Source organism: Gymnoscopelus braueri (genome assembly GCF_963280865.1).
Source record: "Gymnoscopelus braueri genome assembly, chromosome: 9".
Lineage (NCBI taxonomy): Eukaryota > Metazoa > Chordata > Actinopteri > Myctophiformes > Myctophidae > Gymnoscopelus > Gymnoscopelus braueri.
In genome coordinates this window covers 37,652,613-37,664,803 of record NC_137610.1, presented here as the reverse complement: position 1 = coordinate 37,664,803, position 12,191 = coordinate 37,652,613, and the positions used below count along the sequence as shown (strand labels likewise).

General features: G+C 39.7%; 2 protein-coding genes across 3 annotated transcripts in view; both read left to right on the top strand.

Annotated features, from left to right (window-relative positions):
- Nucleotides 1–5,738, top strand: part of zc3h18 (zinc finger CCCH-type containing 18) — a 39,920-nt gene extending 34,182 nt beyond the window's left edge. The window contains exons 16-19 of the mRNA XM_080436845.1: nucleotides 363–583; nucleotides 1,142–1,241; nucleotides 2,087–2,183; nucleotides 4,306–5,738. Of these exons, the coding sequence (XP_080292971.1) occupies nucleotides 363–583; nucleotides 1,142–1,241; nucleotides 2,087–2,183; nucleotides 4,306–4,522 (635 nt within the window). The 3' untranslated portion in view covers nucleotides 4,523–5,738. The remainder of the gene's footprint in view (nucleotides 1–362; nucleotides 584–1,141; nucleotides 1,242–2,086; nucleotides 2,184–4,305) is intronic.
- Nucleotides 5,739–11,619: 5,881 nt separating this feature from the next.
- tango6 (transport and golgi organization 6 homolog) overlaps nucleotides 11,620–12,191 on the top strand; it is a 29,929-nt gene continuing 29,357 nt past the window's right edge. For both annotated transcript variants that reach the window (XM_080437679.1, XM_080437678.1), the window contains exon 1: nucleotides 11,620–11,769. In XM_080437679.1, the coding sequence (XP_080293805.1) occupies nucleotides 11,721–11,769 (49 nt within the window). In that variant the 5' untranslated portion in view covers nucleotides 11,620–11,720. The remainder of the gene's footprint in view (nucleotides 11,770–12,191) is intronic.

Genomic DNA, 12,191 nt, shown 5'->3' with positions numbered 1-12,191 from the left:
TGAGCAATGTATTACTCAATTGGGAGTTTTGACTTGCCATTGTCGCAAAAAAAATGGTTGCTCATGGTGGGGGGGACTTCAACGGGTCTCTGCTCAATGAGCACAACTTGTTGTGATTCGCCACTATTATAAAATGTAATTATTTCCTAATTATCAGATTTTACTCTACGCATACCAGTTAACATGCACTTGGCACACAGGCCAGAACTTATGTCAGTCAAGAATCTAAATCCTATTTTGGGCATGTCATTAGAAGAAGAAAAAAAAGATCTACAGGAATAAACGTTGAAGATTTTTAAAAGTATAAAATAGGGCCTATGAGTTTAATAGCTTTGTAGTTCATCAGACTCCTCTCCTCACAGGAAGGCCACCAAAGAAAGACGAACCCTTCAGAGAGGACCGTAGGAAGATGGACCCCTCTGGCATGCCGCCCAGAGGCAGAGGGGGCAACCCCATGCCCAGGTCAGGGCCTCCAAACAGGGAAGGCCACCACATGCACCCCCCACCAGGCAACATGGGTCCTCCAGGGGCCTATGGAGGTTCGGGTTCACACAAAGACATCAAACTCACCCTCCTCAACAAGGTAACTAGCTAGGACATTGTTTGCAATTTCAAAAAGATTCACACAGACTAAAAGCATTGGACATGCACAAGAAAACGCCTGTGGATGTGTGCTGTGGCAGCTCCAAGGAAGCTCTCTTCTTGGCACTGATGAACTAAACGCATCGTTTAGCTCACAAAGCTAAATCTAAATCTCACAATGCACCACAACGTGTTTTGAGCTTGTAGATCTGCTATTTTATATGCGAGACACAGTGCTCAACTAATCATAAAGCACAGTTTTGTCCTAAATTGCTGCATGTTAGTAAATACGACCTCACTTTGTGCCAATCACGTTTTCACGCCGCCCCCAAAACTTTCAACCATTCAAGATTTCAGATCTGGTTTAATTTTCTGTTTTTTTTTTTGCATCCATCATCTTCGTCTATGTTAAAGTGTTTTGAGGCTGTTCTCTGAATAGCGTAGTTGAAAGGCTCAATACCTTGCGTGCACTTTTCCAATGCGATGGCACAATTTGGAATGCTAATTAAACACTTGAAGTGAAAAAACATTGGCCCATTGTCTTTGTCTGTCATTGTAGCAGCAGGGAGACAGGGGTAACAGGAAGAGATACATGCCCTCAGACAAAGACAGGCCTGGCTCCCCCCTCAGCAAGAGAATGGCCCTGTCTCCAGACCGAGGTTAGTAACAATCAACAATCAAACTTTATTACAGCCGAGGCCAATATGGGACATACAAAACATTAAAAGTTAATATATAAAACAACTAAAAAGCACAGTAAAACATTATAAAATGCACTTGTAACAATGCTTCCACATTTGGGAGCGGTATCTTACTGAGCTATGCCTTGGATTTATCATATTGATAATCACCTCATTAAGAGACCCATCAAGTCTACACTTAAAACTATAAATAAGGTTTCTCAGGAGAGCCTGAAAGGTGGTTAGACCCGAGTCACAAAAAAGCTGACTAGCACTGCCACCCCTAGTAAGAGATGTAATGGCCATTGGCCAATTCATGCTTCATCGTACTACCGCGTCACTCGCTGAAAGTAACTAATTATCAGTTGTTTTCAGTTAGTGACATAGTCGTATGACGAAGTGTAAATTGGGCTTAAATGCTAAAGCACAAGTTGGCATACACTCCCTCCTCACTGACACACCATTCACTCACTCTCACACATGCTTGTGTCACAGTGAATGTGAGAAATCAGTCATTTTGCTGAATAAGTAGTCATTCCTCAATCCACTGCCCTAACCCACCAGGGATTCTACAAAATGAGCCCTTCAGTTGTTATTTTGCAGAAGGACTAGTTATTCTGCAAAATGACTGATTTCTCACATTCACTGTAGCACACGCACCATTTACTTGCACAAACATTGTCATGTCCTGATTCCACATATCACATGTGGGAGTTGAGATCAGCTTACTGTAACTTAAACCTTTTATGATAACTCCTATAGTTTCCACTTGCTACACTTCCTACGTCACTTGTTCCATAAACTACAATGCTGCTGTTTTTCAGGCCGCGATAGGAGGATACCAGGCCGACCCCCACTCTCACCTCGAATGGATCGTCCTAGAGGTCAAGGTCCACGGCCTATGCCCCCCCAGGGAGAAAGGTTAGTATAATCCAAGCTCCTGGTGACTAAGCCACTGTACTTTTTAAAGATCAGCTGTCAGGCAAGCCAGTGTGTTTATCCTTCAATGTCAACGCAAAGGGGAAATAAAAGTAGATGTTTGGACAATAGACACATCAAGGATGTCATAATAGGAAGTTTACTGGACCACAGGTCTTTGGCCTAAATGAGGAACTCGTCACATAGGTGGAAGCACTGAAGATATGACAAGTCCCTCTGTCTGTTTATGCATGTTTTATGGTAAAAGTGTTCCCTTTTTACTATTGGCCTTACAAAAAACCCTAATTGGTCCTCACTGGTTGGTTTATCAGCCAAACGTTAAGCCAAACCTTCTATGAATAATATTTTATTCTGGGCTACAAACTCTTCAATTATAGCCTTTTTAGTTTATTCGTTGGTTTATTTTAGTTGAATTCATCATCAAAGCTTTTTGACTTCTTCAATTCAGGTAAAACAAATGAAATAAATGGATGACTCTCTTGCCTGTGCCGTTCTTGCTACTATTAATAGTATAGTAATTTTAATACAAATAGTATTCATAATATGTTGTACAAATACTGAAATTGATCAAATTTTATCTACAATGATTAGAGATTTCAACCTTTTCAAGTTTTCCACAAATGTTATGTTACAACTCATCTTAGAATGTATTCAATAAGAAAAATTCCAATCAATCATAATACTTCACAATGATGAAGCAAAAACAGTTTTTTGCAGTGTTTTGTAAATGTATTAAAAATAAAAGCCTCATAATTGAGCTCTGATGCGTTCTATGATTGATTGGAGTCCACCGTGCCTAATTGGATAATAATAATTAGACATGTCATAATTCGTATGTATAAGGTCTCACAGTTGATGCTGTACGTACGTATGTCAGAGTAAAAACCATGCCATGAGGTCCAAAGATTTACCCTGGCGTTGTTTTTCTGCAATAGGGACCAGGAGACTAGTAAGGTTAGAGGGAAAATGCAGGAAAATATAGAGCAATCCTGAGTGAAAACTGTTTTCCAGAGTGCACAGCATCTCAATGACCTGAAGCATAATGCCAAGAAAACACAAGAGTGGCTTCAGGAAAACTTTGTGAAAGTCCTGGAGTGGCCCAGTCAGGGTTTCGACCTGTCGCAGAGGCATCCAACCCTTGATGCAGAGTGCTAAGCAGGAAGGCGTTGGGTCCCATTTTTATAGTCTTTGGTATCATAGTCTTTGGTATGACTCGGCCCGTGGATCCAAATCTCAGGGCGGACACTTTAACCCAGGGATGTCAAACATACGGCCCGCGGGCCGGATCAGGCCCGCTAACTAGTTTAATCCGGCCCGCGAGATGATTTGGCAAAGCATTAAAAAAATCTAAAAAGACAAACTTTTTTTTTTTTTTTTTTTTAGTGCCAAAAATGTTTTAATAGTTTTTTGGCCAAGTCTACACCTGCAACCACACGTAACTTCCACTTTCCTCTTCTTCTTCCTCGTCTTTGTATTGGTATTGTTTGTGTTGGAGCGCCTCAGTGCGGCTGCAGAGTTCATGTGCAACCTCTTCCAGAGAGAGATAGAGACACTAGAAACTCTGCTGGAGACACAAAACAAACTGTGTAGACTTGCCCCTTTGAAATAAAATGTATTTTGGCACAAAAAAATAAAATAAAATAAAAAGTTCTTAACGGTTATCGATTAATTAATCGGTAAGGCCTAACGGTAAACGGTTAATAAAATGTCTCCATTTGGCCATCCCTATTTGTGAAGTTTACATTTTCAGAATGTGCTTGTACTAACTAAGACTAAGTAAAGTAAACAAAGAAAACTATCTGAAGTTGTTGTTATTGTTATTATTAGTTATTATGCCATGATTTTACCGGTCCGGTACGGCCCTCTGGCCCTCCTCCATGTGGCCCCTGAGCTAAAATGAGTTTGCCATCCCTGCTTTAACCACAAGGCCACTAAGCTGGTTCATCATTGTCATAGCTCTTAGTAATATGCATTTCCTTCCCCTTTTTACCTAAATTTGTATTGATTCTTTTGTTTATACAGACATGTGTCAAATCAATAATGACACATATGGACCAGCATATTGGACACATGACTCTGACACTGTATATTTTGCCCCCCATAGGAAACGGCCTATGCCCCCATCCCCCAAGTCGTCTGGGAAAGGCCCAGCGGTGCCATCAGGCAAACCTACTGCACCAGGCTCAGGTTCAACCACTGGATCGGGGTCTGGCTCAAACAAACCCAGCAACACACTGTCACGCCGCGAGGAGCTGCTGAAACAGCTGAAAGCTGTCGAAGACGCCATCGCTCGCAAGAGAGCAAAGATTCCTGCGAAGTAAAGAACCACGGCTTGCCAGTCTGCCTGCCTGTGTAACCCAGTTGCCTAGGCAACAGTGAGGGTCATGGGGTTGAGCCGTACCAACAAATCCCACCCCCCCACCCTACCCCACCCCGCCCCTTCAGTGATGAGATGTACCATCTCACTGGACTTGTGTAAAAATGTTCTCTGTCCCACAGTGTATAGAGGCTGTTGTGTAAGTGGATCATGAACAAAAGTGGCGGCCACACAAAAACATTTTCTCCTCTCAACCTCAGCGAGAGGATGGGTTGTGTTCCATTTTAGAGCATTGTTCACTCCCTTCTGCCCTAGTTCTGTTCTCCTTGTAAGTCTACGGGGATTTTGAACGTGGTGGCGCAGTTTACCGCACTATTTAGAAGGGGGAATGTACAAGGGCATCTTGGGAGAAGAGGATGGTTCCGGCAATGATATTGTTCATTGTGAACAAAAAAAAAATTATGTCCTGAAACAGAATGGTAGCAAAGGTGAACTTTGACATTCGCTACTCACTCTGGTCCTTTAAGTGAAAAGGAAGAATCTTCCTCATGTTGTGTTTGATGAATAAGGTGAATTTATATACACCAAATCTACTCTCTTGTATGTCTCTCTGTCTCCCCCGACGCCCCCCCCTTTTATCGTCTCCAATTTCACGTCTTATTCTCAGTTTCCTGATTTTGTTTTTTTATTGTTTTGTTTTTTTTCCTTATGATTTGCGTGGAGTGGTTTGACTGTTGGATCCGTTCTGTAAACACAGGATAACAATTAAGTCAAAATAAAGGGTTGTTTGTACAAAGACATGAATATCTAAGCATTTGTATTCAACCTCGGAACGATCAGCTGCTCCCGAGACCACTTGATTCACAATGGTCCCCTCCATAACCCATAACTTAGTGCTCTTACTCTAAGCTCTGTGTTCTATGGCTGAGATGACTTTCATACCATGTACAATAATGTTCCGCCGTCATCAGATTTTCTCAAGTATATGATTATAGAAAAACTATTTGGCAGTGATGTGAAGTAGTGCTTTTTTTAAAAATCTGCAGCATTTTGTTTTCCTTCTTAGCTCTTCTCAAGTGATGAACCAATGTTTTTATTTGTCTCGCATTTTTAGTTGTCACAGAGTATGAGAGATGTTATTGGGGACACTTGGAGACGAGAAGTATCTGTCTTGCTTTTGAGGAAGAAAACTTCTAAATAAACTATTTTGATAAAGAGAACGCCTGATGACATTCTTTTCTCCACTGAGGCGCCCAGTCAGTGAGCCAAATGACTGGTCAAGAGAGCTACTTTGTGCTTATCATAGACATAGTCTAAATCCTTATTCATATTTTGTCCCACGACAAGGTAATAATTAGGCTTACCTACTTAAAAGCACAACATTTTACCAATGTTCAATACTTGGGAAAACACCTGCATTGTAGTTTGTGATGTAGGCCTAAAGCAAACAGCAGGGTAGCCTGTGGTAGATGTCAGAAACTGACTTTGAAGTGATTCTACATTGTATGTACATTCACTCCAACAGTCAGATACTGAGGGAGCTGTTATGTACGTGTGTGTGTGTGTGTGTGAGTGTGATCATGGTACTGTACCATTTACCATTTACTGTAGAAGCAGCTATAGCCAAGATTCCAGCAGGTGGGGTCAGTAATCTTAGTAAAGTTGTTAATTGAAACCTTTCATTACATTACTTCAATGTTAGACAAAATAACACCTGCATGCAACATCAGCTTGCTATATCCTTTATGAGCTTTTTGTGAAAGCCAGTAGACAGGTGGTCAATTAAACTTTCAAATTCAGTGTTTACAGGCGTTACAAATTTATGTCACCCTTTGCAACTTTCAATTCCATGTTTAGCTGTTAGCATCTGTCAGTTTGAGAGGGGAAAATATCTTGCAAGTAGTGAATCCAAACATTAACCACATGAACCCTAACGTCCCTATTCAGAGCATGTCATAACAGGTGAACATATGACGAAAATAGATGTACAAGCTCACAACGCGTGGCTTAACATGTAGTGAATTTGTAGAGCAGCTGCTTTGGGCGAAGACATATGGTGTGTAGAGGGAAAAAGTATAATAGTGTTTAAGTAGGGGGAAATGTCCTAGTTGCACTTCAACAAACTGCACCATGCTGGTTGTTGCACTGAGGATTACAATTCCTGTTTCTGTCTTCCCCTGTCTCCACTCTCTAAATCATGAAGTCCAAAGGAAAGAAAATGTTTATGGTAAATGTTTTAAGTAATAAACTGTATTTGACAGGTCAATAACACTGGAACTGCTGCAACATGCAATTATGCACACCAGATGCATTGTATTCAGTGTTTGTAGCAGAGTGCTAATTTACATTATAACTTTTTTGAGAACCTGATATTGCACACATAAAATAAGGACACCTTTGTTAAGTATATAATGTTTATACTGTACTTGTGGGGGCTGGCCATTGGAGAGTTTATGGGAGACGTCCCAGCAAAGACAGGGCAGTCCCTTCTGTTGTCTGATTTACTCACTTTCCCTTTAGTGAACCTGTTATTGTATTGTCACCTGAAGCAATAAAGCTGTTGTTGTACTGAAAGTTGAAACGTGCCTCTGTGTGTGTGTGTGTGTGTGTGTGTGTGTGTGTGTGTGTGTGTGTGTGTGTGTGTGTGTGTGTGTGTGTGTGTGTGTGTGTGTGTGTGCGGGCGGGTGCGTGCGGGTGCGTGCTTGTGTGTGTGTGTGTGTGTGTGATCATGGTACTGTAGAAGCAGCTATAGCCTATTTCACCATGCTCTAGCTACTGGAAATCAGTAACACATTTTATGGAGAAATAATATTCCACTCAGGTAGATTTGTTTTAGGAAGCTCGGAGCATAAAAGGTTTTTATTTTGTATTCTTCAAATGTAAAATCTGTGGCAAACAGAAGAAATACATTTTTGAAATAATGTATAACTGCTGTAATGCTGTCCCCAAAATAAATAAACAATAAACAGGTCTAATAATAAGAAAACGAATGTTAGGAGGAAGATTGATAAAGTCTGAAAGCTGATCTACATATCTTCAGATCATCATGTCTGCATTATTTGCATGTTTGCATATTATTGTGGAATGACAAGTTCAGATGATGCAATGTGATGATGAAGTCAAACAGCTGAGTGGGCTGATCTTTATTGGAAGAGGATGTCAGGGAGGTAATACCTAGGCTATTGCTATTTCTATTTCCTCATGCTTTCGGTTTTTCCCAGGTGCAGCCTATATAAGCCTGCATGATGTCTGAGCCATTAGTTATCATCTGCACAGAGATTATACAACAACATGTTTGGACTATACAAACTACAGGTTAGTGTGAGAGGGACATTGACTTGAACTTTAAAAAACATGATGGGCTATATCAGTGGTTTTCAACCCTTTCATTTGAGCCATGGACCACCATTTGATAAGATTTAGACTCTCAGACCCAAAACTTAGAATATTTCTTCTACATTCTCTAATTGTGTAGACTTCTTGTAAATTAAGTAATGCACATGTTTTACACTCTCAAGAGTTAAAGATCTAATAAGGGTCCATTTGGTTACCAACTCTCCATCATTTAGCTGGGGACCACCTGGGACCTCCTCAAGGACCACTGGTTGAGAACCACGTCTGCGCTGTATGAATGATTCAAAACATTTTTTTATTTTTTTTTGTGAAACAAAAAAAAACATTTTTATTGTAAATTAAATGATATTCTATTCTTTGCAGGTCCTACTCATGGGAGTACTTTTCGTCCCCGCATGGACTTCTAAACTACCATGCTTTGATGAGAGCCAGCTGGACAGCGAGGCTCAGAAGAAGCTCCATCGCCACTATCCACAGCCGTCTGATCCGCATCTCACCAGCGGTCCTAAAGTCTGTGACATGGAGCTCTACAAACAGTCCGACGACATCCCCAACCGCTCGATTTCCCCCTGGCGGTACATGTAAGTATAGTTACGTCCCTTTTGTTTTAGCCTACTGTTTTAATAGCTAAAGCAGGTGGTCTGTTTAAATGATATTATGTGTAGTAGGCTAGGTCTATTTTTAAAAAAAATAAGTGTTATAGCTCTAGCCTCTATCAGTGGTGGAAAAAGTACAGATTTGTTTTAGTATAGTATCAAAAGTAAAAGTATCAATACTGCAATGTAGAAATACTCTGTTACAAAGTAGTACAAATGGCCGAAATATATAAGGGCTGAAGTGGTTACTGTATGTTTTGTAATAATAATCAAAATCTACAAAGTAAATAAGTAAATAGTAACTATTCTAATAATTGTAGTGGGGTAAAAAGTACAATATTTGCCTCTGAGATGTATTGGAGTAGAGGTAAAAGTACTGAAAACTGGAAATACTCCAGTAAAGTAAAACATACCTCAGAATTGTACTTAAGTACAGTACTTGAGTAAATGTACTTAGTTACTTTACACCACTGTATGTAGGCTGCCTATTTGTTTAAAATAAGTGTTATAGCTCTAGCCTATATTTCTATAATAACCTAAGTGATGATGACTGATGCTGAACACAGTGAACAGGCGTCTCGGATCTCCCCATCTCTCCTCTCCAGCTCTTTAAAAGTCTAAAAGTCCTATCCTGATTGGATACAGTTGCTATCACGACTGCTGGAAATGTATTTTTTGGAATTTTAAAGATCTGGAGAGGTGGGGAGATCCGAGACACCTGCATCAGTCAGACTCATCACATCTTCTGTTTTAGAGATCATGGAGGAGACCCTTACTGTCTGAACACTATGAAAGGCCTAATATTGGATTATGGGGGTTTATCTTTTGACAAAAAAACAACACAGATTATTATAGGCTATTTAGCTATTTTGTTGTGAGACTGTCAAACTGGACTTATTATACGTTATAACGTAGGCTATTAATCAAGTTCATCACTTTCATATCATATAGCCTACTTCATAAATATTGATGATGAATGAGCCAAAGTGCTGACTGGATTGCCTGGTTGTATTACAGCGCTAACACCGACGATGCCAGATTCCCACGGACGATTGCTGAAGCCGAGTGTCTGTGCGATGGATGCATCATGATCAACGAGGGCGGCAACCACGAACATAAAGGCTATATCTCCAAAGCTCTGGTGCAAAATAGAATGGTTCTTATGAAGGAAAAATGCGACAATGGACAAGGAGGATATCGCCTAAGACCAGTGAGCCAACCTGTGGCAGTTGGCTGCACCTGCGTCAAAGCAAAACTTTTTTAATGTTGTCTTAACAGAGAGGACACATTCTTACAGAAAATCGTAGTGACATGTTTCACATTATGTTGTGTTTGTTTTAGAACACTTACAGTCCGAGTCATACAAGGCTGTTATTTTAGGCCTATCTGAGTTTTTGGGGCCTATATTAGGCTACCTATACTGTTTATGGCCTGGTTATATAACTACATGGATTGATGGCTTTGTCATTTGAAAATGTTGACTATATGGCCCAGTACAGGCTAATGTTTAGGCCTAGGCCTAGATTGTTTTCTATCTATCTGTCATATTTAAAGCTATTTATTTAAAGCTATTTATTTTATCTGCAATAATATTTATATGTATATAATATTTATGTATGTCTAATATTTTGGAACTTGGTGGTTAATAAAATCTATAAAACGTGCAAAATGTAATCAATCTCTTTTGTAAATAAAAATGTTAACAGAGGCAAATTTACAGGAAAATAATATGGCTAATTACTGATATTGATTTAAAATGCTGTGACAGAAATATCCACAGTAGGCTAGTTGTAGCCCGGGATTACTCAGTACATGATTGTTGTATTACTTATAGCTATTCTGCTCCCATGGGAATTTGATCAGTGGTGTAAAGTAACTATTTACTCAAGTACTGTAATTAAGTAAAATGTTGAGGTATTTTGACTTTACTGGAGTATTTCCAATTTTCAGTACTTTTACTTCTACTCAACTACATCTCAGAGAAAAATATTTTACTTTTACTCCACTACAATTATTTGAAAACTTTAGTTAGATACTTTCTAGATTTAGATGATTATTACAAAACATACCCACTTCAGCCCTATACATTTCAGCCATTTGAAAATAGCCGATCTACCAGCTCACAATGCTCACAATAGATCTGACATAGATTTTCAAAAGATTTTTATACATTTGAAAACTTGTTAAATGGAACATTATGCATAATGAGTTGGCCTGCTTTTGGTACTTTAAGCACATTTTTATACCAATACTTTTGTACTTTTACTTGTATGGTAAATGTATTCCATGTCTGTCAAATATGGATCTTTTGTTGATTCTTCTGACTGTAGTGTGTAGCCTATCATGGCTATGACAGATTTTTGTAACAAATAGGCCTACATTGATTATGCCTAGCCTAATGTAATTGTGTAATCTTGGGTACAATTCATGACATTAATTTAAAAACATTTATAGCCTATTAATATCTATGAGGAAAACTGTATTGCAGCATGACTTCCCGCCACTCCCCTCATTTGAGCGTCCCCAGAGATATGTAACCTTGCATCACCAGAGAGACATGGGACGTCCCCATAGAGGTATAATATAACGGACGTCCCACACTTTTTGGTACTTCGCCAAGTACTAGTGTTGTTGCCATGTCGGCTTATTAAAAGCGACGTTGGACTTATATTTCTGTAAAGTAGTTTGTAAAAATTGGTAGTTGCAGGGTGCAGTTTTTTTTGGCTTGTTTCTAAAGTGTAGTTGCTTATTTGCGCTTGTTTCCTAATGTTGTTTAAACCAGTGGTTCTTAAACATTGTCATGACAAGGAAGGACCCCCCAGATTAATATGTATTTGTCCACACAGACCCCCCCCCCCCCATATGAAAATATTTTGTGTCGTACAAGATTTGTGTTGTTAAAATGTAATTTTTTTAAAATCCACATTTTCACATTTTCTTCAATATTTGTTTTAGTTGGTCTCTATGTTTTGGTTGGTTTGAAGGGCTCACGTGGCCTGTCGCATCTTTTGGGCTGGTTTTCATAGACCTGGTTGCTTGTTTCTCTCACAAAACCTGGCAACACTGCATACGATCAGTTGGCCAATCTCAGGTTCATGCGGTATGACGTATAATACCAGCGACATGTGAAAGTGTTGTTGATTATCAGCGTGGTTAGGTTTGGAGGAGTCTCACAACAAGAGATGTGTCCCGATTGTCCACAAATGTAGTTGTCCAAATAATTCTCTGGTGTTCACAACTAATGTAGGCGAGATGACTGCAGCTATTCTATCTGCATTAAATGTCCTGACGAAACCTCTCGGTAAGTGCATGGATTGTTAAATCAAGACATACCGTTTTTTATTGTAGACCGCCCCCTTCGCATAGATAACTAGCAGAGGTTCTCAAACTTGTTCAGGTCAAGGACCCCCAAATTGACACTTATTAGCCCGCGGACCCCCATTTGAAAAGATATGCCAGGGACCCCCAATAAGAGAAGATTTGTACGGCTTTAACGGTGATTCTCAACCATTTTAACTTCAAGGACCAGTTTGACATGCATTAGCTAGGCTACGGACTCCCATTTAATGACATTTCTATCTCTGGGACCCCAATTGATATTGTAAAATCAATGTTAATTTAACTCCGAGTGTGTTTGGTTCCATTTGTACACTCAGAGTTACAGACCCATAAGGGTCAATTTGGTTTCTAACTATCCATCATTTAGCTGGGGACCCCCTGGAA